General features: G+C 35.5%; 2 protein-coding genes across 4 annotated transcripts in view; one reads left to right on the top strand and one right to left on the bottom strand.

Annotated features, from left to right (window-relative positions):
* SLC2A12 (solute carrier family 2 member 12) overlaps positions 1-11,707 on the top strand; it is a 72,877-nt gene extending 61,170 nt beyond the window's left edge. Inside the window, exons 4-5 of the mRNA XM_072643391.1 lie at positions 576-708; positions 7,577-11,707. Of these exons, the coding sequence (XP_072499492.1) occupies positions 576-708; positions 7,577-7,691 (248 nt within the window). The 3' untranslated portion in view covers positions 7,692-11,707. The remainder of the gene's footprint in view (positions 1-575; positions 709-7,576) is intronic.
* Positions 11,346-27,891, bottom strand: part of TBPL1 (TATA-box binding protein like 1) — a 29,367-nt gene continuing 12,821 nt past the window's right edge. For all 3 annotated transcript variants that reach the window (XM_072643392.1, XM_072643394.1, XM_072643393.1), the window contains 6 exons: positions 17,447-17,636; positions 16,627-16,709; positions 16,135-16,198; positions 14,472-14,575; positions 14,278-14,372; positions 11,346-11,882 (listed from right to left, as the gene is read on the bottom strand). In XM_072643392.1, the coding sequence (XP_072499493.1) occupies positions 11,803-11,882; positions 14,278-14,372; positions 14,472-14,575; positions 16,135-16,198; positions 16,627-16,709; positions 17,447-17,581 (561 nt within the window). In that variant the 5' untranslated portion in view covers positions 17,582-17,636 and the 3' untranslated portion in view covers positions 11,346-11,802. The remainder of the gene's footprint in view (positions 11,883-14,277; positions 14,373-14,471; positions 14,576-16,134; positions 16,199-16,626; positions 16,710-17,446; positions 17,637-27,891) is intronic.

The following is a 27,891-nucleotide window of genomic DNA, read 5'->3' as shown; positions in this document are numbered from 1 at the left end:
GATACCTTTTCATTATGAGCCATATACCTTCTCTTCCTGAACCTAGAAAAACAGCTATTATGAATACATGTGATAGCCATTTTAAATGGCATTATTAGACACTATGAATTGATTTTTTGGATAAAGAAGTATGAGCTTCTTCCAAAAAAGAAAAAAGAAAACACTGTTAAAATGCATCTTTAAAATCCAATATAAAATGCTGGCATTGAGGCTGAATTGCAATAGCAACCAGGTTACTAATTCCTTCCCTAAGGGAAAGTTGGTAGGGTGTGTAGTTCATGAAAATTCAACCTTGGGATAAGTGACTGATCTCAGAATTCCTGATTTCTATTTCCCTAGTTATCATTAGTAAGATTAAAATCAGGATTCCATATTATTTATGAAGCGGTTTGTATAACAGAAGAATTTTGCGCGTTCCTTGTAGAACTTAAACCTTTGGATAGTGGCTGACCTTAGAATTCCTGATTCCTGTTTCCCTGGTCATCATTAATATGATTAAAATCAGAATTGCCTATAGTTATGAAGGGATGAACATAACACAAGAATTAATCAGCTTTTCTGTATGTTCCTTGTAGAACTTATTGGTCTGCCATGGGTGTGCTTTATTTACACAATAATGAGTCTAGCCGCACTGGTTTTTGTTGTTTTGTTTATCCCGGAAACAAAGGGATGCTCTTTGGAACAGATATCCATGGAAATGGCAAAATCGTAAGTATTAATGTTTGACACTTTCTCTCTGCCAACATGTGACTGGTAAATGAATAATAGATAAGCAGCCGATTTAGGATAGTCTCTATGGACTGAGATCATCTAGTGCATGATGGCTGTTTTGTCTTTCAAAGATTTGTAAAATCAGCGTGACACTTACGGAATGAGACCAGATAGCCTTCTGTAAAGTGAACTTTCTAAGTTCTCAGAAGAACTGGGAGACATTGAAGCTCTCCTGTATTAATTTTTCCATCTCCAATGAAGTTTTCTTCCTATTTTGGGTGGAACTAACACTACCATATGTAATTGCTTCCTTCGCAGTGTTGGAACTACTGCAAGGATTTTGGTACCTCCGTTGCTAATATATATCCCAGCCAAAATTTAGAAATCTTTGAGAAAAACAAAACAAAGCAACTTTAACAGAAATGCCAAGATTTCTTTTTAACATGTGCGAAAATATCCCAGCTAATAATGGTTTAAGTTTAGGGAGTCAGAATAAATAGAAGCTTTAGTAGGCTGGTTTAAATAAATTTCAAACTTGAAAGTACCATTATCTGACTTAGAAGTGGCATGAAAAAAAGGCCTTTCTCCTTTCCCTTGGAAGAATCTATAGGGTCATCTGTTAAATGAATGGTTAAGTAACAAACACAGGCAAAGTGTAGTGCTTTGCACATGGTGGCTACTTCATCAAAGCTTGGAGAATGCCTAAATAACTACCATAATTGAAGGTCTTCAAGTCAAAATGGAACGGCCAGTTGTTGGGAATGTTGTCACAGGTTTTTATGCTTCAGGTAGGTTTATTCTAGATGACCTTTACAATCCTTTCCATTGCTAAGATTATAAAATTAAATGGCTGAGTGAAAGGGTATTTAAAAATCTTGTGATTTCTCTGGAGGCTTCTTTAGTTCTTTAAATATGAAAAAAAGTAAGAATATATTTTCTTGAGCAAGTAAAAGGGAGGAAATGAACAGGTTTCTGTTTTTTAAAGTTCCTTTTTTAAAAAAAGGCAAAATGGTAACAATGCGATGGTATAGGTAGCCATTGCAATAGACTGCAGTTATAATGATGCTTCTGAAAGGAGTCAATTCGGTTCTGAAGGAACCAAATAGTTAATCCCATAGGTGGAGTTGACTGTGAATACTGAAAAGACTTTTCAACATTTCTTCTACAATTCCCACCCCGATAAGTCCTACAAAATGTAATCTTCCTTAAATGTTCCTTACAACTTTAAACAACTTGAAAAAGTTCCAGGAATGAGTTGAGTAAACATCTTTCCTTTAACTCGGTCACTGGACTATCTTCTGAAATGTCAATATAGTCCTTTTTGTCAAAATTGAGGACAAGGTTACAATGATTCTCCCTTAGTCAAACCCAAGTGTTTTTCTCCACTTCTCGTCCTTTCAACCCCTCTTCTGTAGAAGCTGTATTGAGAATTCTCACTTTTCTTCCTCAGCTTCCACTGACATTGTACCTTCCCAGAATTACAGAATTTTAAGAGTCAGATGTGACTTTAATGGCTCTTTTTCAACCAATACTGGAAAGGAATCTTTACCATAATGTACCTAAGTGGGTATTGAGACTCTGTTTGACAACCTATAAAGAAGGGGTCCCAGTTCCTCCAAAGGCCACCTGTGAACTTAGCCTTTGGACTTCAGTCAATTCAATCCTGCCCTGCCCAGTTCAAGCCTCTTCTCCTGCATGAAACTTTCCCTAACTAATCTCAGCCCATAAGTTTTCCTTTCTAAAAGAGGCATAGTATATAAAGAGTTAGCTTTGAAGTAAGCAAGGCCTAGGTTTAAGTCCCAAATATGAAACATGGTGGCTCTGTGACCCATTGCTCTAGGCAACTAAGATGATAAATTGAAGGGAATATGTTGACCCATGTTGGTGGAGAGTTTCTTTAGCTTAGAGGTGCCCTATATCAACAAAATCATAGATGTGTTTATGTTTCTATAAGGACTTATATTCTATACTTCTCAAACTAATACTCATATACTGGCTTGTACTGTGTAAATTAGTTTCATTGCCTGCTATAACTAGATTAGAAACTCTCTAGGTCAAGAGATGATTTCTACCTGTTTGTCCAAGAATGCTCAGGTTAGTGCTGGGTACACAATGAATAATAATCAAACACACAGTAGTTTCAATAGTCTAGTCTGAAAGCCTGCAAAAGGGTTCACTAATGAACCAAGCTTATGAAAACAGACTTATTATGGTATACAATAACAGGTCTCTTTTTTATGCTGTCAGGGGATATAGCAGATAGGGCAGTAGAGAGAGCACTGGGCCTGAAATCAGGAGGACCTGAGTTTAAATTCAGTCTTAGACACTTATTTTATGTGTGACCCTGGGCAAGTCACTTAACCGGGATTGCCTCAGTTTCCTCACCTGCAAAATGAGCTAGAGAAGGAAATGGCAAATAACTCTTTGTGTATCAGTAAGCACCCTGACATACACATGGGGGCCTGCCATCACAGGTTCTTTGATCTGCTTCTCTAAAAGGAAAGGCAACTTTTAAGGGGTTAACAATCATTTTAATCAAGCGCATGTATCATTCATTCAGTTAGTTCAGGGGGAAAAGTCAGAGAAAATACAGAGAACTCTAAATCAGCTGACAGAGCTTCCAAACTGTCTAACAGTAAGCAATACATACATCACAAATCAACAGACAGGTCCAACTGTCTGACCATAGTTACCAGAGAGGGAAGCACCAACATCTGGGTTTTCAAAGGGGCGGAGGGGCACAGGGGTTGCTTATCAGCTTCTCAGAGTCTCATCTGGCACACAAACCTTCTTCCAAAAACTAAACCCCAAGGTAAAACCTCACCCCAGAGTACTTATATCTTTTTTAGAGCCAGAGGGTATCCCAACCCTTGAAAACCAGTGCCTCATTGAGGTGTGGGCCTTCCTACAAATCTTCCCTAATCAAACTCTCTTTAATGGATAGGCCCATTAATGGGTGGGGAAGATCCTTAATTATATCAACAATACAAATAAATACACTGTTTCTAGTTAAAGAAACTCTTGCTTCTGTACTTTACTTCTTGTAAAGATTCTTGATTGATCAAGGCAAGATTCCACCAGAGTCACTTGACTATACTAAAACCAAAACAGCAAAAGATCCCACTTTGCTTGCCCTCACACTTTGCCACCAAAACTCCAAATGGGGTCTTGAAGTCAGACAATACTAATTGATTAAAACAACTTAGAAATTAACAGTGTTAACCTGATGCAGGTTTTTGCTAAGTATAGGTATGATTTAGATTTGCCCATGGTATAAATAAATACATGTTAACAAGAGGCACCAGGTCCTGTTGCAATTAATGTAAATAACAGATATATTTTTTAGAATACTAGCTCAGTTAAGATTTAAAAGGCGAATGAGGCCTCAAAATACTTGATATAGTAGTTATTCATACCCATGAGTGTTTTAGTGCCTGTGAGCTACCTACTATACCTTTGGGCTAAAAAAGACCATAGGGAAGTTCTCTAGTCAGAAAAGCTTCTCAAAATGTGGTTCAATAATACACAGAAAAAAAGAGGGGAAGAGACAGTAGGCACAGAACTCTGGGAACCAGTTGCCAAAGTACCTCTTCTCTTTACTTCTTTCCATACCTCGAAAAACTAAAAAAAAAAAACCTCATAAAGGAGGTCTGGTTGCGAAAGGGACTATGAAATACGCAGGTCTATCTGTGATATGGCACAGTCAAGATCTGATTTTTAGTTTAGGAGAAAAAGAAAAACCTAAGTACAACCCTCCCACCTAGTGGACAAACAAAATAGTCCTTTAGAACATACTAGTGCCTATGAAAAAGTCAGTTCACAACTCATACGTAGCTTGTGACTGGTAGGGCAAGCTTATCCAAATTAGAAAAACTCTGAATTATGGACTATTTTAAAAGGACAGAAGTGTGTTTGCTTTTAAGCTTTCTCTTCCCAATCCCTCATCCAAGAAAATTAAAAAATTCAAATGAAAGGAAATGGCAACAGGAAGGTCAAAAGTAACATGGTACTTTAAATGGAACTGTCTTTATATTAGTATTTATACTTGAAGACTTGTGAGGGAGAATGAAGATAGAGGAAAGAATTAGTAGAGGAGAATAAAAGGCAAGGAGGAGTGAAAAATCCTTATTTTAAACTGGGTTACCTATTTATGACATATGTAAAGCAAACTGATGGGTTCATCTGACATGTTTTATTTCCTCCTGCTAATTTACGATGACAGATAGATAGCAAGGCCACTGTGTCTCTTAGAACAAAAGAGATGAAGCATGGCTCCTTGATAGATATTGAGGGAATGACATTTGGATTAATATCAGTATACAAATGCCATTTCCAATTACTCAGAAATTTCATTACCACTCAGTTTCACAGCTATGTGGGTGGATTTTTCTTATTTCTTGTGAAAACTGGTAGTTTTCATCTGAGTAACAAACCATTTGAACTATTGGTTTGTCTTCAAGGACTCCCTGGAATGCCAGTTTCTTAGTGGGTAATGTAGCCTAAACTGATAACTGGTTGTCCCAATTTACTCCAGTGAGATTTTTAACAAAAAAGTATTTTGCCCAGTCTACACAAACTAGGAGGTCAGTAAGACTTAAACACTTGCCCACTGCTACTATTCTGTTACTACCAGTAGGAATAGTACTAAAGACCGGGGTCAGTTAAGTCATTTTAGTTGAAAGCAATTCACATTATAGCTAAATTTAAGTTTCCCCCTCCATGTATTTCTGACTTTATGGCCAAATGCTGAAAAACTTTCACACTTCTCTCTGCACTGGTAAGGAAACACAAATTTCTGCCTGCTCACATCAGCCCAGAAAACAAAAAGTTCTAGCTGAATTGCTTAAAGGAGAACATCAGATTTGATTTCCTTTTTGATCATGGAATAAGATAATCTACATGCCATTTAGCTGGAATAAGTACTTTCATAAACCAGAAGGCCACATAAGCATGACTGCCATAGTATCACACATCTTTTTTTTTTTTCATTAGACATACCCCACATCCCTCTTTTCTGCCTACTTTTCCCATCATGTTTTTAAAATTTCTGTATGGCATTTTGTTCTCTCTTGCAAAAAATTTAAATACTGACATTTTGTTGGTTGATCAACAGGTAAAATTCATTTAAAATGGAGAAACACATTTTTTTTTTTAAAAATCCATGGAAACACGTGAAAAATATTTTACTGTAGTAGAATGGCAAGGTTGGACTAGATCCCTATGGTCCCCTCTAGTTCTGAAAAGCTCTACCATGTCCAAGGGTGGTATGAGTTCTCCTCTGCCTTTCAACCTTCCTCATTTTCTAACAATCTCTTCAGCTTTATTTTTAAATGCCTTCGAAAATCCTGTTCTGAATGACTTCATTAGAATTTAACACAGTTCATTCAACATCACTTGCCCTTGTGTGAAGTACTATCCCTCCAAACCCCAAACATAATTCTCTACAAATTTGCACTCTGTTTAACACTGTTCTTTGTAGCCTCTTTTCCTTAACCATGTAACACATTCTCTTAAACACTGTCTTACTCTTCTATGAACATCAGGTATATTGTCACTTTTACAGTTAAGACATTTAGAAATGATGCAAATGATTACATTTTTTAAATGCCAAAGAGACTTGAAATTAAAATATTCCTTCATATGTTGAAGTCCAGAGTGCTGTGAACTTAAGAGGGTAAGGTATTTCTTTGTTGCAGAGTAAGGATCCAATAGCCTGGAACCCTAATTTTACATTTACCACTGAAAATAGTCTTGGTATAGGAATTATAGTAAAATATTCTAAGGACAAAGTCAAAGTGAATGCAGTATCTAAAATACTATCATATCCTTTATTGTTTAACATTTTTCTCTCACATTTGGAGTTAAGGCCTTCCATCACTATTCTTGCACAATTAGATAAATTTATATAACATTCATGGTGCCTGGTATTCAGTAAACTGAGGGAAGAACATTCTATAATGTTCATAATTTCATTTCTAATATCAAAAAAAGAAAAACTTCTGTTTTGGGCAGTGAATTCAAAATAAGATGGTTCATTATCTTAGTTATTTCAGTTATGGAACTTACTCTTTCCTTTTAGCCAATTTTTTTTATATTGCTGAGATCTGTGATTTCAACAATGTATGGTACTCCCAGTGAGGAAGCTCTCTCAAAGTAATGCAAATCAGAAATGGTTTTGCAAATTATAATCTTAGAAAGTTACTTGCGTAATGGGCCAGGATCACACAGTGTAAGAAGAGAAAGAAAAAAGAAGGAAAGAAAGAGATGAAAGAGAAGGAAGAAGGAAAAAGGGAGAAAAAGAATGAATAAAAGAAATGAAGGAAAAGAGGAGAAAGGAGGGGAAAAGAAATGAAGGAAAGTAAAAAAAGAAAAAAGAAAGGGAGAGAGGAAGAAAAACCAAGAAAGTCATTTCACAGAAATTGGTAGTTGGTGATACCTACATACATTGATACAAATGGCAAACACCCCAATGAATGGGGGTGGGGGAAACGATTGTAATGACTCATTTTCCCCCTACTAGCAATTAACATTTTGTGTATTACAGTGAAAATGAGAAGTAGTAGGATTTATGGACGATTAATTTTTTGTGGACTCATGTCAAGCTTAACTGTAACACTGTACTTGAAATTCAGGTAAAACTGTGCTATGACATCCTTGCAATTCTTTTGATAACTAAATATGCCTTGGACAGCATCCAACAAAAACTCATGTTCTAAGACATTATAGGGAAGGACTTCAACGTCAAAACACGACCTCTGTGTACCTCTAGAATTTTACAAACTCCAGGGTGGCTCTTAAAATGTCTAATATTTTTTAAAAACATCACTGTATAAAGCAAAAATGATGTTTTCTCTTTCTCTTTCAGGAACTATGTGAAACACAACATTTATCTTATGAGTCATCAGAGAGAGAAGTTAGTGCCCACTGAGCTTCAAAAGACACAACACCGAGAGCTCTTAGTGTCAAAGGTTGCACAGTAAAGGTCAATCGAGGCAGCTCTTTCAGGAGAAGTGATGCCATACAAACAATAACGATAATGATCTGGCATAAGGACACTTAGTGTTGTCTTCATAATAATATACATTTGGTATTTTTTTGAACTTCAGTATCTGAAGCTAACATTTTAAGGTATTTCCTAATCTGGTCACAAATGGCTTTAAAGTCAGTTCTTAATAATAAATCTAACTAGGGAAAGAGGAAGCAGACATCACCAAACTACCTGCCACTCCCTAAGAATCAGTTGAGAACTGGCCTGACAAAATGTGGTTGAGTTGCTTTTCAGTGTCCCAACTGAGCAATTCCAGAAAGAACAGGCCTTCTGCAGTCAATCATTTGACCACTCTACACACCAAATATATCTATAAAATAAAAGTTTATTTTCAGAAGTCAGATTTCTAAATATGACTCTACCACTACAGAAACCGGACCTGCGGAGTGGATCTTTCTCTTTTCTTTCTTTGTAAGAGAAGGCAATAAATTCTATGGGTGCATTTCATCTTTGTTAGTCTAGAAAGGGTAATGCTCTCTGGTGGCTACATTTTCGATTGGTTGTACTTGCTGACCTGCACTGAATTAAAAATAGCAAAGGTTTCTATAGCTGTAATTAAAATTCATGTAGTAATTTTAAAACTTTGTTAATTATTCTTCAAGTGGGCTTTCTGAACCTATGTGCATATTCCAGATCTCAATGCCCATGTAAAGAAGGAATCAATGCTGTAATGGTAGATGACAATTCATTTTTAAACATTTTTCCTTGTTACCAAAGTGAGATGCCAAGAGAATGTAGAAATATGGGACCATATTTAGTTGTACCTTAGTGAAAACTTATGAAAAGATTCATGAAATTCAGAAGTTAGATAATTAATCAGTTATTTTTATTTTGTTGCCTTAAATAAAGTAAGCTTTCAAAACTTTCTCCTATCAAGGTTTTCAAAGCTGAAGTGCCGAATGTCTACAAATTCTTCATAATTCTCAGGAATTTCCTACCTCAGGCTACAATCAATAGGCCATTAGAACAGTTAAACATGAGGCTGCTGCAGATTGTGTAAAATTACAGATGTCCAAATACTAGGCCATCCAACACACCTATTACACTTGTCCTTAATCCCACAGACGTGAACAAGTTATGTATGTTTTCATCTAAGTAAGTAATGCATCCAATCCAGGATTTGCTTTCTGTGCTGTTATTTCCATGTGGTTTCTCCAATTTAAAGACTTGGGCAACTGTTTACATGGGAAATATGTCAGAGTTTGAGAGAATCAAAAAGCCACAACCACCAAAAGTTCATGACACCAAGATATAAACCATAATTAAGAGACAGAAGATGTATATCTGAACTTTCAATCATTAATTGATCCAACTTGACAAAAAAATTCAAGCTACATGTCCTTTCTTTTAAAAAGAAAGTCCAAAAACCAATGACCCTTTAAAAAAAAAACTTATTTTGTAATTTGATTTGATAACAAACTTCTAAATTTCTCATAGGCCTTTATATTCAAATTGGGGAAGACAAAAATCTAAGATAACTACAACCGCTCAAATATTGGAGACGTTTCAAATTTTAAAAAAATGCAATTTAAGAAATAATTCTACCTGGAGAAAGGCTAGTAGGTCCACTACTGAAATTTCCCTGGAATATAAGGGAAACATGGAGAACAAGAGATATTATAGATGGGAAGTAAACATGTAAGGTTTAGTTTTTGTTTTTTAAATAAGCTTCTGAGGTATTCCTTCCAATGCCTCGGTTGAAGTTCAAATAGTCCACTCCATTATACCTCAGCATGAGCTTTCATGATCAACAGATGCTTGTAAACCTTGTTGGTTATTGCTAGTAATGCCAGTATCAAAAAACTAGTAATTCTGTTTTCCAAATAAATGTTTACTCATTCTCACTTATATCAGAACTTCTCGATTTTCCAAAAATAGGGAGAGTTGTGGAGGAAGATATACTTTTATTACTCTTCCTCCAGTATAACTCTGTATGTGTGTGTGACAATGTTTTCTAGCCATTTATCTCTTACTATATATCCATTTGTTGCTCTTACCCTATTGGGCTGTAATCTAACACTACCTGCTAATACTGATTCAGCTATATATAAACAATATCCATCCTCCCAGCACTGTCTTCCCTCTCCATTTTAAAACCAAATACTCCATTTGAGAAAGTACTAATCAAGCTGGTTTAACCATTACTGAAAATCTTGAGATCTAAAGTCTACTCACTGAGTTTAGTCATTTTTTTCCTTTTTCCTAGTTTTTAAATAGTTAAAAAAAAAGTTATTGTTCCATATACACTTCTTTTCTTATTTCTCCCTTGTTTATTAACAGCTTTGGTTTGGAAGCTCATTAAAACCAAGTATATGTGCTCAAACTATAGTATCCATTTTGATTCTTTACATTAGATGACCTATTGAATTTTAAAATAAATTAAATATAGAAGAAAAACTATTAAGGAGAACATTAAAATAACCTATAAATTCAGAACCATTTTCAAAGTCAGGCTTATTACCCAAGAGAAACCTCCACAAGAAAGAATTTTATTTTGAAGTCAGCCTTTTCACTTCTCATAGGGCAATTAGGATGGAGAATGATAAAGAAGAGGAAAAAAGAGGGCACAAAGAACATATAACATTTGTACGAAATTGTACCATTTATCCTAACTTAGCATTCTCTAATATACAGGAAAAATTACTTAATGGAGCTCATATCTTTTAATAATTTATTCTAATGTTTCATAAAATTTTAATACATTTAGATTCTGGTGTAGTATTTTGTTTCCTTTTGTTTCCAATGATTTGTGGAAACCCGCAGTTTTATTTTTTTCGGGATAAAAACACCATTGGCTATGTTAAATTCAAATTGAAGGACATTCCTGCAGCATAATTACCATTCCAATGCTCAGGAATTAGCCAAAGAGGACACTGGACCAACAAAGTGATTTAATATCATTTTTACTGACAACTAAATAATCTCTTATTTGTTAGCTCCATTAAATAAGACAAAAATCAGAAAGAAAGGACATGTCCCACAAAATGGCTTCTAAGCCCACAGTGAGTGTCCTAAGTATATAGTGGTAAAGGCATGGTACAGCCTAGGGGCACACATCTTGTCATCACCATACAACTTTATCAAATTGCCAAGACTGGCAGAAGCCTATAGTGAAGGCCTGAATTGAGAATCTCCATCACTTTCCTTCAGCTGTAACTGAAGGTCTTTTCAGAGTAACAATGAGATACAACCCAACAGAGCTGCTTTTTCATATCCCATCTGTGGATAAGAAGAGTTTCTTTATTAAACTAATATTCTTTTAACTCTCAAAAGATATTTAACACTTATCATATTAAGTTAGTAATGTAAGACATTATGTTTAATCTATAAAGTTCTACTCTTATTCCCTATAGTTTATATACATTTTTTATTTCTAATTTGCAAGAAAAACTGACATTTGGTAACACAGCATTAAGAACATACTGTACACATGTGGCATATATACAAAATACACTTCAAATGGAAGCCAAAAAACACTTCAGCAAAAGACTAAGTTTGCATAGTTTAAAAAATGAATTGAGTAATACAATTTCAGTTAAAATAGAAAATGGGGAAGAAAAAATAATAGAATAGGTATGAAGAGAGATCTTTTCCAAACTTTTATTTGTGCACACATTCATCAATTGAAAAAAGATAACCTTTACAGCTTCTTTGGTGCCCATGTTCAGCATACAAAAATGTAAAAGACTATTCACAAATAAAACACATTAGCTCAAACTGAAAAACAACCAAAAAAAACCCAACTAAAATGTCTTAAAAGTAGTGCACACTGTGACAGCTCTGCTTATGACACGAGAATTACTGCGAAAATAAATAGAATGTCCTTTTGTAAAAGCAGCAATTTCACGTCTTGTAAACTTTTTACATTACAGCACTGTTCAAAATAAAATCCAAAGGGACTGGAGCTTACACTGTGGCCATGAACAAATAAAAGAGTCTATTTCCTCAGTTACTGTTGGTCCAGTTTTCCTTTTGCCTTGAGTCCAATGTGCAGCAGTTTTAAAAGGTGCTCAGTTAGGGAACCTAACCAATTGAGTGGTGAATTATAAAATTTCTTTTCTGCTTTCAAACACATATGGGTAAATCTGTTCCACAGCAGTAGCAACAGCCTTTACATTTGGCCCTAAAACAAAAAAAGGAAAATGCCATGAAAAGTCAACCTACTAAATGTAAATTACAATATTTCAAAATGTAAATTAAGATGGATATTTTTCCTGGTCAGTAACTACAAAATGATACACTTGGGTAGATGACAGATAAGAGAATTAAGCTAAAACATATCAAGAATTTCAATGATCCTCAGTTTTAAGACTCCTAGTTATCTTACTATTGATGAGAAAGGTTCATGCAGGCTAATTAATCTTGGGAACTACAAAAAGGATTCCACTACTCTTGGTCAGTGTAATCTGACATATAAAAAGTAAATCATTATTTTTTACAAGTGTGATAGGACCAGGACTTACCAAGGTTTCCCCCTCAACAATTGGTAAGTTCATTTTTCTAAAAGGTGACAAAACTGTCCCCAGGACTTGATTGACCCAGGGGCTAGGGCTCAAGGCATACATCATTTGATGCATCCTGGTAGCTTCTGACTGTACTGATGTAGCTTTCTGGTCACCCAAGGGAATTAAAATGTTTAACCACATGGGTCAATAGGGTCCTTCAGACTTGACAGATATCCCAAGACTGGTTACCACTTGCTATCCTCCTGACCATAGATATATCCATTTGGAACTCAGCTACATGCTGGACTATCCTTGTTGAGCATTCTTTCTATGTGATCACTAAGTCAATCACTGTTAACTGTTCAATGACCTATATATAAGTGCCTCAGAAGTTCCTTGCACAACTGATAAGCACATGTGTGACAGAAGATACACGCATACACATATAGACCTGACAATTTATAAGTCCTCTGGGCACAACTGTTATTTTAACAGCAATGTGATAAACTGGCTTGTTTACAAGTTGGCAAGTGAACCTTGCCCAAACACTGAGGAAAGAGATTTGGGGTATAAATAATGCATCCACTGAGTGTGTACATATACCCTATATCCCACACTTGTAGTAGCATCACTTCTGCAAAAAAGGGAGGGAAGCCCATCTTCTTTGGGGTCAACGTTGGTCATGACAAAGCATTGTGTAGTTCTTTCTCTCTGCACTGTTGCAGTCAATTATATATATTGTTTTCTTGGTCCTATTTCACACTCTGCATTAGTTCATTGTCTTTCTATGCTTATCAGAATTCTGCCATAAGGTTAATTTAAAAAACACTTTGAACTGAGTAAAAACTAATTTTAAAAAAATCCACTTGTTTTTGGACTAGAAGTTTTTAAAAATTAATTAATTTAATTTTTCACCACTTGCCAATTTACTCCATAAAGGTAGATTTTTGGAAGTACCTTTTAAAATTTCTGACTGGTTTTTCTTTGTACTTGGGCAAATTGCCTCTGGAAGTTTTCAGCTGGTTGTTTCAGCACACATACATTTTATATGCTGCATATTATGTGAACTATATTCAAAAGACTAATAATAGTTCACATATAGTACTCTGCATTTATAATTCATTTTCTTCATAATAAAACAATGTGGGTGGGCAACTCAAATACTATGTATCCCCTTTTTATCTATCAGGAAATTGAGGTGGAGAAAGATTAAGTGACTTGCCCAGGGTATTAAGGGCAAAAAGTGGTGTGGCTAAAAGTCAAAGACATCTTTTCTGACAAAAGAAGAAAAACTAAACTTGATCTAAAAATAAAGCAGAATGTCAAATCTATTTTCTACCTCAACATGAAAGTGTAAAGTAAAAGAAGATAGTGATTGGAAGTCTACCTAGAAGACAGTGTACTTGGTGACACTGTGGGGAAAATGGTATCAAGTTGGAGCCACGGAAGTAGGGACAGCCAGAAGAGGGGAAAGGCCAAATTCATTCCCCTGAGGAGGGATCCAGGCTATAGATTCAGCAAGTTCTGTGAAGGACATAACACCTTAAACCCTAAACAGCCAGTTCCAGTTATCTTTCTTAGGAATAAGGAATAAGTAGGAATAAGACGCAGGAGATATACTCATAGATCAGTGACATAATGGAGGAGGAAATACTGAAGGCAAACTTGTCTATTAACATTTTGCTTTTTATTGAGCCTGACTTCCATGTATGGACCTCCTTCCATAAACCTGACAATTACGATACCAAAAATAATTTTTAAAATCATATGTTGTTTGCCTACAATTGCTTAACTAAAGTTTATAAGAACTGATATAACAAGTTATTGCAGGAAGTTTACCAATTACATCTCAATTGTTTCCTCAAGTAACACTTCTACCACTGACTTCACAAAATCTGAGGTTCCTTTGTATGCTGTATCAAATTCATTCTAGCAATTCAAAGAATTAAACATAAAAACATCACCCTGGGTATTAACTAAAAGTATGATATATTTTGGTTACTTTATGTTAATATGAAAATCTCTTATCATATTTAATCACTTGTCACATAATTAAGACAGATTATAAAGTACCTGTTACTGTGATACTTCCTGTTGAAAAAATCTGTAATGTAGCTCGTAGAGCTTTTATGCGATAACATACTGCAGGGTGAAGCTCAGGTTCATAACTGTCAAAAAGAGATACTCTAATTAATATAAGACACAAATTTAAAGCCTTCCAAATGATTTCAAATGTAAAAATCCGGTTTCATTCTTCTAAGACCTACCTGGCATGAGGCCTATTGTTCTTTGTGAATTCTGGCAATCGGATTTCGAAGGGCATGTTACACACTGCCAAAACATTAACGACTTTAAAATCTGTAAATATTACCTTTAGGAAGAGATAAGCAGAATCAAGTAAATTATTCTGAAAATGAAGAACATCTGGTTATCCTAGGGCATTTTTTCAAGAATCTCTGGAATATCAGTGGTTTTTTACTTGGTTTGTTGAGCATATGAACAAACAAGTTAACAGTGAGGATTTAGTACAGCAGTATGCTCTGTGGAAAAGTACTGGGCCTGGAAATGGAGGGTCTGGACTCAAGTCCTGATTTCCTGATGACCAGCTAGCTATTTCATCTGGATTAAGTCACTTATTCTCTTTGAGGTCAATACATATATCATAGTCATGCAACTCAGGAAAATATGGGACAAGGATGAAAACTATGAATAAGGTATATAAATGAAATCACAGCTGGGACATTCTTGCAAGTTATCCTGACAGCTTGGACAAAACAAGGTAAGTGATCCTCTAGAGCTAAACAGCAAGAATCATTTTAGTATACTAAATGAACCTACATTAGGTATTTACAAATTTCTTTTATCTTTTATGTAATACACTCATCACTGTGACCAATATTAAGTTTCAAAAGCTCTGATGAGCTCTGATGATCTCACAGCACGTGTGAGGTAATTTATTGGTATTAAGAGAATGCTATTAAGACTAAGGCTTACTTTTCCCACTGAGGGAAAAAAAATCAGTATTTATTTTATTTAAGAATAAAAAGAAACTCTTAAAATCTCAGTATTTTAATCCAGGAAGATATTTCTTATAACACAAGAAGGAGTGAAGGGCTGGTTCACCTTTTTTCTGAAAGGCCAACTTCCTGGTTCCACTGTTATTTGGCAATAGAAGCTAAATAAAGAGGCATGTGATAAAATTAATCTTCTCTACTCTAGAGAAAGCATTAGCTGATGGTTCTCAATCATCAAGGTAAAAATGGGGCTAGAAAAAGCATAAACAAAGGATGCCTACTATTCAACTACAGTGAGTCCATCTTCTCCTCTAGGCTAGATTTGTGAAATTCTGAATGGATTTATAAAAGTACGAGGTAAGAGCATGGTGAGAAGCAAAAAGGCGCAATCAATTATTGATTATTTGTCTACCATATTGAGGGACAATTCAAAATACTACCATATATGAAGTTTAGCACTCATTATTACTAAGCACAGAAAACCACATACAAATTGGAATTTTTCTGATGATCATTTACTTCAGTTACATTCTACAGTCTAGTCAAGCTGGCCTTCTTGCTATTCAATCAATCAGCAAGTATTTATTAAACGATGATTACATGCCTTGCACCTTGCTAGGTGTTGAAGATAAATGAATGAAGAATGAGACAATCTTTATCCCCAGTGACACCTTTCTTAGCTCTCCACACTGCCCCACACCCTACTCTCGCTGCTAGTGCTGGCTCACTTTTCTCACAAATGATTTTTCATTTATTTTGCATCTATTTTGTATTTACTTCTATATGCTACTTGAGGGAAGGTGTTCTTTACATTCCCAGCACTCAGCACCTGGAACAATGCTTGCTGACTCACTGATCTTGAGTTCTAAATGCACATCCCCAAAATTTTCAGTTTAAATGTTTTTATGTACTTTACCTGAAAACCAAGTTTCTGTAGACTTCGGGCTAATCGCCTGGCACCAAATTTAGCTTCTTCTTCACTATAGTTTAAGAAGAAAGAAACTGAAAAATGAGCTATACAAGAACTAAATGTAAACCAAAGAAGATTCTATTGACTTACATGACAATGCTTTATAATATATTTTATATTTCAATATATACAAAAAGAGGCAGTATGGTTCAGTGGACAGAGTTCCAGTCTTGGGGTCTGAAAGAATGGTGTTAAAATACTGCCCAGACACATGCTGGCTACATGACCTTGAATAAATCAAGTAACTATTCAATGCCCCAGACAATGAAGACTAAGTTACAAAGCACATGCCAATATGCTTTTTAAGAGGGAGGTTCCTCAACCTGGAGTTTCCAACACAAATGAAATCACAAGTGTGAACCCCCCACCCCCCGCCAAAAAAAATCTAGGAAAATGTTATTCTTTTCATTGGAAAAAAAAAATCTAGGTATCACTTACCTTGTGGCTCCTGTGCAAATAATTTTTCCTGAGGACCAAATCGTAGCTGTAATTCTAGGTTTTCTAAGCTTCATTAACACTTTCTACAAAAAAAGAAGTTTAAAGACAGTAAATGGCAATATTCAAAAGAAATTTCTCAAGTTAGAAGAAAACTGAAAACATTGTTTTTATATTTCCTCTAGAGTAACTAATTGTAGTTGTCACCAATAAATGTCTATCTAAGTCTGTCTTAACTGCCTCAATGTCAATATGAAACCAGGCAATAAACATAAACTACAATATCAAGCCAAAAGGAAGAAGACCTTGAGTTAAAATTTTATAATAATTATCTACATTTAGTTTATTTTAGTATTATAATTCTTGTACCATGGAGTTATTCCAATTAATCTGTAAAGTCAGTCATAATGTGACCACAAAAGAATTTCACTAAAAGTGTCACAAATTTATTTCAAAACTTAAATGCAAATTACCAATTTCCTTTTTTCCTTGCTTTTAATTTTTTTGAGTCATATTTTAAAAGGTAGAGATGTAAATATGAATTATGTTATCTAAGCAAGCTTTCTATAGCTTAACAGAAATTAAATGTTCCAAATAATTTATAGGTTTAAAAATGTAACACTGTAAATTAGAATTGCTTATTCAAATATACTTTTTAAAGAATTATGAAGTACTCTCAGAGACAATGAAATTTGGCAGAACAAAATATTTGTGTAGCCAACGAACTCCTTGACAAGACTGTAAATGGTAGTTGGTGTTTCAGCTCGGCACTCAAAGCTTTCTTAATTTAAATTAGGTATTCCACATTTTAAATTTCACTTACTCCAACATCTCGCTTGTAAATCACATTTGCTCCCTCTAAAGCAATCTTCCTTAAGTTCAAATGGCATCTGGTTCTAAAAACACAGACTACGTTTGTAATTAAAATGTCCAATGCAACATCACTATCTGCATCCATTGGGGTAGTTTACAAACTCAGCTTCCCCACCAGTGCACCATGAAGCTCTCACATCCTGAAAAAGAGAACAAAGCAATTACACACAGTGAAGGCAACATGTTTCTTTCTTCACTAGAAAATGAAATGAAAGGAAAATAATCATTTTTTTCAATTATGTTATATTTACTTTAAACTACAATTTAAGAGAAAAAAATCATGTATGTAGTTCTTTTGAAGAGTGTGTTGTGGTTTGATAACTGTGGTTCAGCTTTTCATTTTTTTTTTATGAGGATATACAAAGAGGGTCAGAATTAACAGATCAGTTTGGCATGTTCTAATATTAAACTTACCTCCTCCAAAGAAATAAATGTTTACATTTTTACTGAAAAAGTAAATAAACATCAGCAACATTTCAATACTTTTTTACAAAAGACTGGGTTGTGAAAGGCTGAAAATTCAACATGCTACTCACCTCCTGACAGAGATAGTGAATGACACAGGGTTTTGGACATGGCCAATGTAGGAACTTGCTTTGCTTGATTATATGTATATTTATTATGGGTTTGTTTTTTGGGGGGTGGGGTGGGGTTGTTCAGTTGAGAAAGGGAGAAGAGAAAATAAATGCTAATTAATTTAACAAAATTAATTTTTTTAAAAGAATATGATTGGCTTACTCTTTATTTTTCTATCTATATCTCTTAGGGAGTTGGCACAATTCTGGAATAACACTCCTTAGATGAATTGTTTTCAAACTATATAATGATGCCCCTTAAAAATATATAGCTGCTATGCCCACTCATGTACTGCATAAAATAATCCATAAAATTTTCTTAGTTCATATTGTATCCAAATAAAATTAAGATTTTATAACAAATCTGAAAAATAAAAGTAACATGTTAATACTTTTTACCTAATTACAGAAAAAAGATTAATAATTAGAAATTTCCATTTAAATATAACCATAAGCATAATAAAATATATTGCCAGGACACAGTAGTATTGATGTCAGCACAGAAAAACAAATGAAAATTCTTCCTTTTTAGACTTTACTTTCACATAAAATCTTAACAGAAATTTAGTAGAGCCCCCAAGCACGCCTAAGCACCCACTTCTGCTTATTTTCTTTGGACCTTGCCAAATGTCCCTTGGAAAATAAGCTAGAACTCAACAAATCACATATATCAAGCTGCTACAGAATCTAGCAATTTCACCATGACACCCAAGATTTCTGTACAAGCAAACCAAGAAACTATAGGGAAATGCATTTCCTTCTTTTCACAAATTATTTTAACTTAAAAAGAAGTCCCTTCATAACAAATAGCACCATTCAGGGAGTGCAAGTATGTACTTACAAGCAGTGCCCTAGGTTTGAGCTACATTATGGATGGAGTAGCTTTTATTCCACATATGCCTTGAATGGACTGCTCAGCCTCTATGACTTTTTTTTTGCGGGGGGGGAGGAGTGGAATCTCTGAGATCCTAGGTAATCTTAAATTTGAAGTAGAGCTTGGGAACCAATGTTCTGCACATCAATATATGATCTTTTTTCCTGCCCATTTGAATTTCAAAACCAAATGCACCTAACATTTATTAAACACATACTATTCCAAGGCTATAACCCATGTGCATCAAAAGGTGCTATGGATTACAGAAGATATGGCTAATGTCTCATATATTTTGGTGAAATCTCAGAAAAGGGAGTAGTCAGCTGGAGGCTTTTTTCTCTAATTCTAGGTCTTTGCTATGTTTTAAAAACACTCCTCTTTAAGAGGGATGTCTGGGGCTGATGGAGTAGAAGAGGTAGGAAGAAAGATGGAAGAGAGGAAATAGGAATGGCAGTGTAGGAAAACTTGAATAGCTTGGATGTCTTCAGTTTCACTTAGTTTTAAGCACTGATACCTGAAAGGTGAAAGAAAAAAAAGGTGGTAGGTTCACAACACTGCTGCTGAAAAATGTAAAGAAGGCACACAAAATTTCCTATAACAAGGGAGAGGACAGAGAGCTTTCAGTGGATTATGCGGCATGGCAATAGCGTGTAAAAGTGCCATCCCTGGATTCACACACACTGGCTGTGTAACCAGAGAAGAGTCATTTAATGTCCCAGTGGCCCCAGACTACTCTCTTAATACTTTAAGCTACAAAAGTATTGCCATCTGTATCAGGGAGTTTACACATTAGACCTTTTCCACAATGATGAAATCACTTATAATGAAATCATTCATTATAAATAAAATAGAAAATAGAATAAAAATAATACCATCTAAACTACTTTAATTATTCAGTACCATACCCATTAAGCTACCAAAAGATTACTTTATCAAGATAGATGAAAGTAATCTGAAGGAACTAGGTGAAGTAATTCAAGGAAAATAATAAAAAAAAAAGAGGGAAGGAAGAAGGCCTAGCAGCACCAGATTTCAAACTATACTACAAAGTAGTACTCAACAAAATGATATGTTACTGGTTAAAAAACAGGCAGAGGTTGAATAAATTAGTTTCACAGCATATAGTAGCAAATGAGCAATAATCTAGTGTTTGATAAATCCAAAGACCCCAGTTACTGGGATAAGAACTCACTATGTGATAAAAACTGCTAGGAAAACTGGAAAGCAGTCTGGTGGAAACTAAGTAAAGACCAACATATCACAATGTATAACAAGATAAGTTCCAAATGTGTAAATGCCTCAAACATGAAGAGTGATATCATAAACAAATTAAGAGCAGCAAGGAGAAAAATAACTTCATTATGGATAAAGGAAAAATTTATGACCAAATAGAGAAGATCACAGAAGACAAAATGGCTAATTTTGATTATAAAATTAAAGTTTTTGAAAACAAAGCCAATGCAGCTAAAATTATAAGGAAAACAGATGTGGGAGGAGGTGGAGAACTTATGCAGCAAAGTTCTCTAACAAAGGTCTTATTTCCAAGACATGTAAGGAACTCATTCAAATTTTTAAGAATAACAGTCTAATGTCCAAAGTACAATGCTAAGTGCTAGGAATCCAAAGAGAAAAGTAAAACAGCTCCTGGCTTGAGCTCTCAAGCTCACTTCTAATGGGGGCAACAAAACATGAAAAGTTTTGCAAGTTGCAAGTCAGATGGAAAGGTCACTATGATTCTTGGGTTTCATTTCCTGTGATAAAATAGTATTCCTGATGTTAACTATTTAACAAGAAGTTTCTTTTCTGGTTTTTAATAAATATGTCTAAAACACTTGAAGGAACAATGGCATCATCACAGGATTACTTCTTAGGATGATGGCTGTGTGCCAAAAGCATCACTATTGCCAAGATTCTTGCGTTCAGGGTTCTGGACTATGTCCACTGGGTCTAAGGGGAGATGGTGATCAGTGGGGGGTAGTGGTTTGAATTATATGGCACATGCTGCCTCACTGTCCCTCAGGGTTCCTTGCTATTTCAGTACTTGGCTTGTTGGCTGGGTGGGGTGGGGTGCTGTTGACTGAAAATTCATAGAATGATTGGCCCCTTTTCCATAGGAGTTGCTTTCCCAGATAAGTGCTTCAAAGGCTGGACTAGAAAGAGGAACAGAAGTCTCAGAATGTTACCACTCCCAGTGCAGTCCTTGTGCTTATCTATCTATTGGTAGCAGCTGCTCAGACATTGTTACCAGTGGTGATGAGGAAAGTAGAACTCTTCTCCACAATGATTCCTCCCTTCAACTATGGCTGCAGGGGCTGGGCTGGAAGCAGATCAGTGGTCTGAGGGACACAGTCATTCTCAAGTCTCTTAGGTTCAGGGTCCTGATATGTTTTTCATCAAGGTTTTGGAGAAGGTGGTGGAAAGTAGTTTGAGCTGCCTGGCATTTGCTACCTTATGTCTCTCCTTAGGGTATCTAGATTCTTCAGCTTTCTCATTCTTTGAGTGGCAGTTGGTGGGGATGGCTGGCTCCTCCTCCACAGAAGCTATTTCCCTGAATGATGGCTATGAGCTCTGGATTGGAAGGACTGAGGGTCTCTGGGGTACTGTCACTCCCAGTAGGTTCTTGTGCAATTTTCAAAGGAAGAAATCCAAACTATCAATACCTATCTGGAAAAATGCTTTAAACAATTAAAAATCAGAGAAATGAAAATTAAAGCAACTCTGAGGTTCTACTCTACATTCAAGAGATTGGCAAAGCTGATCAAAAGGAAAAAAAATGGCAAATGCTGAAGGGGCTATATTAAAGTATATTAATGCACTGTTGATAAAGTAGTAAACTCGTCTAATCATTCTGGAAATCAATTTGGAACATTGAGACACTGCTAAACTGATATCCTTTGACCCAGTGATACCACTACTGTAGTGGTCTAGACCTCCAAAGAGATGAAAGAAGGAGGAACTGGATCCAATATGTAAGAGGGAAAAACAACAACCAAAACCAAACGTTAGAATTTACATAGATAGTCCTTTAAGGTTTGCAAAGTGCTTTACAAATATTATTTAATTTGATTCTCATAAAATCTGTTGGAAATAGGTGCTATTATTAATCCCACTTTATAGCTGAGGAAACTGAGGTAAATGGGATGTTAAGTGACTTGCCCAGAGTCATATAGCTAACTATTTAGTTAGTTATGACTGTGCCCCTCAGACCACTGATCTGCTTCCAGCCCAGCCCCTGCAGCCATAGTTGAAGGGAGGAATCATTGTGGAGAAGAGTTCTACTTTCCTTATCACCATTGGTAACAATGTCTGAGCAGCTGCTACCAATAGATAGATAAGCACAAGGACTGCACTGGGAGTGGTAACATTCTGAGACTTCTGTTCCTCTTTCTAGTCCAGCCTTTGAAGCACTTATCTGGGAAAGCAACTCCTATGGAAAAGGGGCCAATCATTCTATGAACTTTCAGTCAACGGCACCCCATACTACCCTAACTATGGCTAACTAAATATTTAAGGCCATTTATGAACTCCTGACTCCAGGTCTAGCACTCTATTTGCTGTACTACCTATCTACTTGCAGCTCTTTTTGTAATATAAAAGACCTGGAAATGAAATGGGTGCCTAATATTTGGAGAATGGCTGAACAAACCATGGTATGCGAATATAATGGCTATTATGCTATATGAAATGGTGAAAAGAATGGTTTCAGAAAACCTGATAAGACTTGTATGAACTAGTACAGAATGAGGCAGTAGAATCAGGAGAACAATTAATGCAACTACAACTGTAAAGATAATCAAGGCTGAAAGACTTGAGAGCTCTGATCAACCCATGACCAACCAAAATTCCAGAGAAATGAGGAGAAACATCCTACTGAACTTCTGACAGAAAGAAGATGGACTCAAGATGCAGATAAAGACACATTTTTTGAACACTGGCCAAATGGGGAATTTGTTTCAGAATTTTTCTTTTTTTCCTATCAAGAAGTTGAGAATGTGGACTTGCATCAATTAAAAATTAAAATAAAACAGAGAGAGAGGGAAAGATTGACAGAGAGAGAGAGAAACCCTACATGCAAAGCACTTTGCCAGGTAGTGAAGGTACCAAGATGGAAAACAAAAGTTTTTGCCCTCAGGAAGTATAAACTTAAACTCTTTGAGGGCAGATAAGGCATTTATAAATATAACTGAAAATTACTTGATTCATTCAGTGATAAAATAAGGGCAAAGGAGAGATCAAGACAAAATGTTATAAAAGCGTGAAGAGATCACTTTCAGCTAGCTGGGCTAACGAAGAATTAGAGAAGATTTCATGGAAAAAGGAGCACTGACACTAGGCTTTGATGAAAGCAAAGGGTTTCAATAGGCACAAGAGGGAGAAAGAACAAATTTCTAACATGAGGGACAGCTATCACGAATGCATGGAGGCAGCAAAATGAAGGACCAGATAAGGTAGGGCAGCTTTAGGTCTGTCTGAACTGACTGAAAGAAGGCATGCACAAGGGAGAAGAGAGTAAAATTAGACAGTAAAGATAAGGTGGAACCAGATTTTAGAGGGCCTTAAGTGCTTAGGTAAGGACTTTGTATTTTATTTTATAGGCAACAAGGAGACAATTAAGGTTTGTTTTTCTTCTCTTGAAAAATTAAAAACTCATCTGATTTATAAATTTAGGTTCTAGCTACTAGATCTATAACAAATTTGTCAAGTTTTACAGCACGTACCATTTAGCAACTTCTTAAGCAGTAGTATACAAAATTGACTAATACAACCAAATTAGTCGCTGTGTAAAATACTGCTCAAATATTAACTACTGAGATGTTTAAGAGAGAAAGAAGGGATAGAACGATCTTGAAAGTAAAGAAGAAACAATGGAGACAAGTTATCAATAGCAGTGAAGAAAGCCAGAAAAGAATATAATCATCACTAAAAAGCTTTTGCTGAGCACACAGGATCAAATTGTAGATCAAATGGTTCTTCTTATCATAGATTTAGGGCTTGAACTAACCTTAGTGTTTATTCAGTCTAACCCACTCATTTTATGGATGAAGAAACAAGCTCAGGGAGGTTAAGTGACTTAAGGACACGAAAGAAGTAATTGATGTCAGAATCTGGACGTTGGTCTTTGACTCCAAATTTCAGGCTTTCCCCTCCTATACCCTGTTGCCTTTCCACCACTCAATGCGGGGATCTAACTACCAAAGAATCAAGGCAAAATTGAGGTTATCCTATACCTAAGAAACTGAAATTCTGAGGTTGAACCGAGAAGCGCATTAGCTTATTATACATATCCTGGCCAGGAAGCTATCCAAGTTACTTATCAATAAACTACAGCAAATACAAGTTTAATACTTATTCAATAGCTGGTACTACTATCCTAAGAAAAAACTGGCAAGACAAGTTCTTTTCTTTTAGAGGCAATATGAAAATCAAACTATTGTCTTTATAAATGATTTTCACAAGGTGTGAATCAAGTAATCTCAAAATATTTCAAATTCGTTTCCAACTCATTTCATAGGCTCAAAACCTAGATATATACACTATGCTAAATTTGGTGGATTATCACTATAACATCTTTGGTTAAGAAAAATATCTTTGTGACTCCTGATTTTCAAACTTGATGCTCTATTTTAATTATTAATTAAAATTGCTTACTCACACCTCAACAGTACCCTGATTTACTTCTACTTCTCTGAGAGGGCAGAATAAGAAGCCTTTTTCCCTACTCTCCTTTTATGGAGGGCTCAAAATCCCAGCTTTTTCAGCTTCCTTTTATGTATGATCTTTCCTGATTACAGTGTAGCCTCCTTTAAAGGCTGGGATGATGCTCCTTTTTCTAAATTTCTATCTCCAGCACTTAGCACAGTGCCTGGCACATAGCAGGCACTGAAATCAATTAATCAATATTTGTTAGCACCTAGCACAGTGTTTAACATACCATACTGAAATCCACTAATGAGAAAAATTCCACTAATCTACTACAGCAAAATTCATTCTCTATTCAATATGTCAAGGTACAGAAGAGAAGCAGCAAGAAAGCTCTAGCTCTGGCCCTGCTACTAACTAGCTGAAAAAACTTGAATAAGTTCTCTTGGCGTCTATTTCTTCATTTGTAAAAAAGAAAAAGATTACCTGCCCTACTTCCTAAAGTTGCTATGAAAATAAAATGATCTATGTGAAAGCACTATATAAATGCCAGATAGCATTAATGATGAAGTGTTCATTTGCAAATAAATTTGCACTAGTGTCACTTCTGTCTATTTATGTTAAAATTGAATTGTCTGCCTCTTAAAAGATTTCAATCACAGTTTGGCTTTTCTTTTTCTCTAATGGGAGAGAGAGAGAGGCTGGGTGATATCTGACTTTGAATGTTTAAGAATAACAGATCAATAACTCAATCTTAAGTATCACTATAACACTTGATAAAGACAGTGAGAACTAGTTCAAATTTAAACAAACTACAAACAAAAGCCGTGCTTCTTAGTCTTCCTTCGCTAAGGAGACCTTTTTAGATTTGCCCAAGCCACTAAATCACCTCTTAAACCCACTGTCACAATTCTTTCCCACTAATGTGGGGCAAGGAGAAAGGAAGCAAGCATATGTTAAGTACCTAATATGTGCCAAGCGCTGTGCTAAGAACTTTACAAACATCATTTCATTTGATCCTCACAATCCCTCTTGAAAGCAGGTGCCATTGTTAACTCCATTTTACAGGTGAGAAATAAGGAGGCACACAGCAGTTAAATGACTTCTCCAGGGTCACAGAGTAACTAGTAAGTATCTGAGGTGAATTCAGGATCTCCTGACTTCAGGCTCAGAGCTCTATCCACTATACCACTATCTATCTATCTATCTATCTATCTATCTATCTATCTATCTATCTAATCTATTTATCTATCCATCTATCTAAATACATACATATATAGATATATACTATAAATCAAAAACATTTATATTATAATCATATTACATAAAGACTATATAGATATGTAATATACATGAATAGTATTTAAAGCTGGAAGGAATCTCAAGAGATCCTCCTAGTCAAATCCTCTCATTTGACAGATCCAGAAACTGAAGATTCCCTCTAAAGATCCACACCTGAAGACCTAGAGGGTCACATGTGGCCTTGAGGCCACAGGTTTCTGATTCTAGGCTGCTAAAGCTAGATATGTATGCCATGCTAAATTTTTCTTTCCAATACTTGACTTATGAAGCAAGACCTCAAGTGAATAAGAGGTAATATTTTCTTTTATATATTTTCTTTCTATATGAAATTCATATGCCATTAAAATAAGAAAACTATACAGTATAAATATTAAGTAAATAATTTTAACTATACATAGCTGCACGTGAATTTGGATCCTACTCCTACTTTATTTTGTTACATACATTCTGATATTTATTTGCTTTAATTTTGGCTTCCATTTACAGTTTACATTGTAAAGGCTTTCAAATTGAATGGACTTGTTTCAATGGCTGATACAGTATTTTTCACATACACATATTCAATAACTAGTATTTCATACTGGTGAGGAAGGGGATGATTAAGAGGAAGAGGATGCTGCCATTCTAACTGAGGGGCATGTTTTGACAACCCTCCAGATAATCCCTAAAATTAGCCCAATTTCTTGTGACAGGTCTCTTTCCAACTAAAGGGAAGTACAGACTACAGCTACATAACTCGTAGGGTACCCTAACGTGGTTACTCTTGGTCAAAAAAAAATTTAATCAAAGACTGAAAGCAGCTGCTTCCTGGGCTGTATTCTTGTTTACAACAAAATCATCAACTATTTTTGTCAGTATCAACTTTTTGGCAGCATTCAAAATATTATACAGCCACTACATTTGTTCAGTAGTGACTTCTACCTCATCAACCTAATACCTTTTCTCTCAGAGGCTAATGGAGAAACTGTGCAGTTTAGGATATTGCCATTAAAGACTATTAAATCATCTGTGTTGGAACAGATGACTGCAGATTAGGAAGAAATATTTTCAAACTTTAGAAATGGTAAAATAAAAATAACTTAATCCTCTAAGGATGGAAAGGTAGGGGGAGCCAGTGTGTAATTATGGCCAGACTAGAGTTTGCGTATCGTCATATAAGAACCGGGACCTACTAAAGGGTTTTGAAAAGGGGGAAGACAGAGTATGACATATTTTTGGCAGTTCTAGGTAAGATGTATGTGTCTGTGGGAGAGAAAAGCAAATAGACAAACAAAGAATGTATTACTGTCACAAGACAAAACAGTCAGAGTTAAAGGTGATGAGGATTTGAATTAGCTTGTATTTTCTTGCAACAGTGAAACTGTTACTTTGAGATATGTTGATGACTTGAATATATACTATGTCCATCAGCCACTCACGACATTATCTCTTCCACCACTCCAATAACACTAACAATAAAAAATATGAGATGCTCACTAGCCATTGACATAATAATCACTGTACTCGTTTGAACTTCATCATCTCCTTATCAACAGAAACCTCATTATCCTTCAAGATGCTAACAGCCTTGTTATTCACGTATCATCAGGATCCGATGATTGGAGAGCTTCATGATGAAGTTCTTCTCAAAGCTTCCGCTCAAGGAGGTGGCCCAGGCTGGCCATCTCTGCATTTCCCACTGGACTGCAGGATACTCTCTTCTGGGCTTCATCATATCCCTAAGCCAGGTACCCCTTTCTCAGCTTCTTTTTGTGTGTTGTCTTCTCCTATTAGATTATAAGCTCAATGTGGACAAAGATAGTCTTTTTTTCCTTTCATATTTTTATATCTAGTGCTCAGCATGGTGCCTGCCACAGAGTAAGTTCTTAATAAATCTTTATTGACTGTGTGATGAGTCAATAAGCATTCTGAAGTGCCTACTATATACCAGGTGTTGTGTTAGGTGGTGAGTATATAAATGTGAAGGTGAGACAGTCCCTAACCTCAAGGAGACTATGTTCTATG

This window comes from Notamacropus eugenii, chromosome 2, assembly GCF_028372415.1.
Source record: "Notamacropus eugenii isolate mMacEug1 chromosome 2, mMacEug1.pri_v2, whole genome shotgun sequence".
NCBI classification, from domain to species: domain Eukaryota; kingdom Metazoa; phylum Chordata; class Mammalia; order Diprotodontia; family Macropodidae; genus Notamacropus; species Notamacropus eugenii.
The sequence above is the reverse complement of the archived record's forward strand: the minus strand, read 5'-3'. Positions and strand labels throughout refer to the sequence as shown.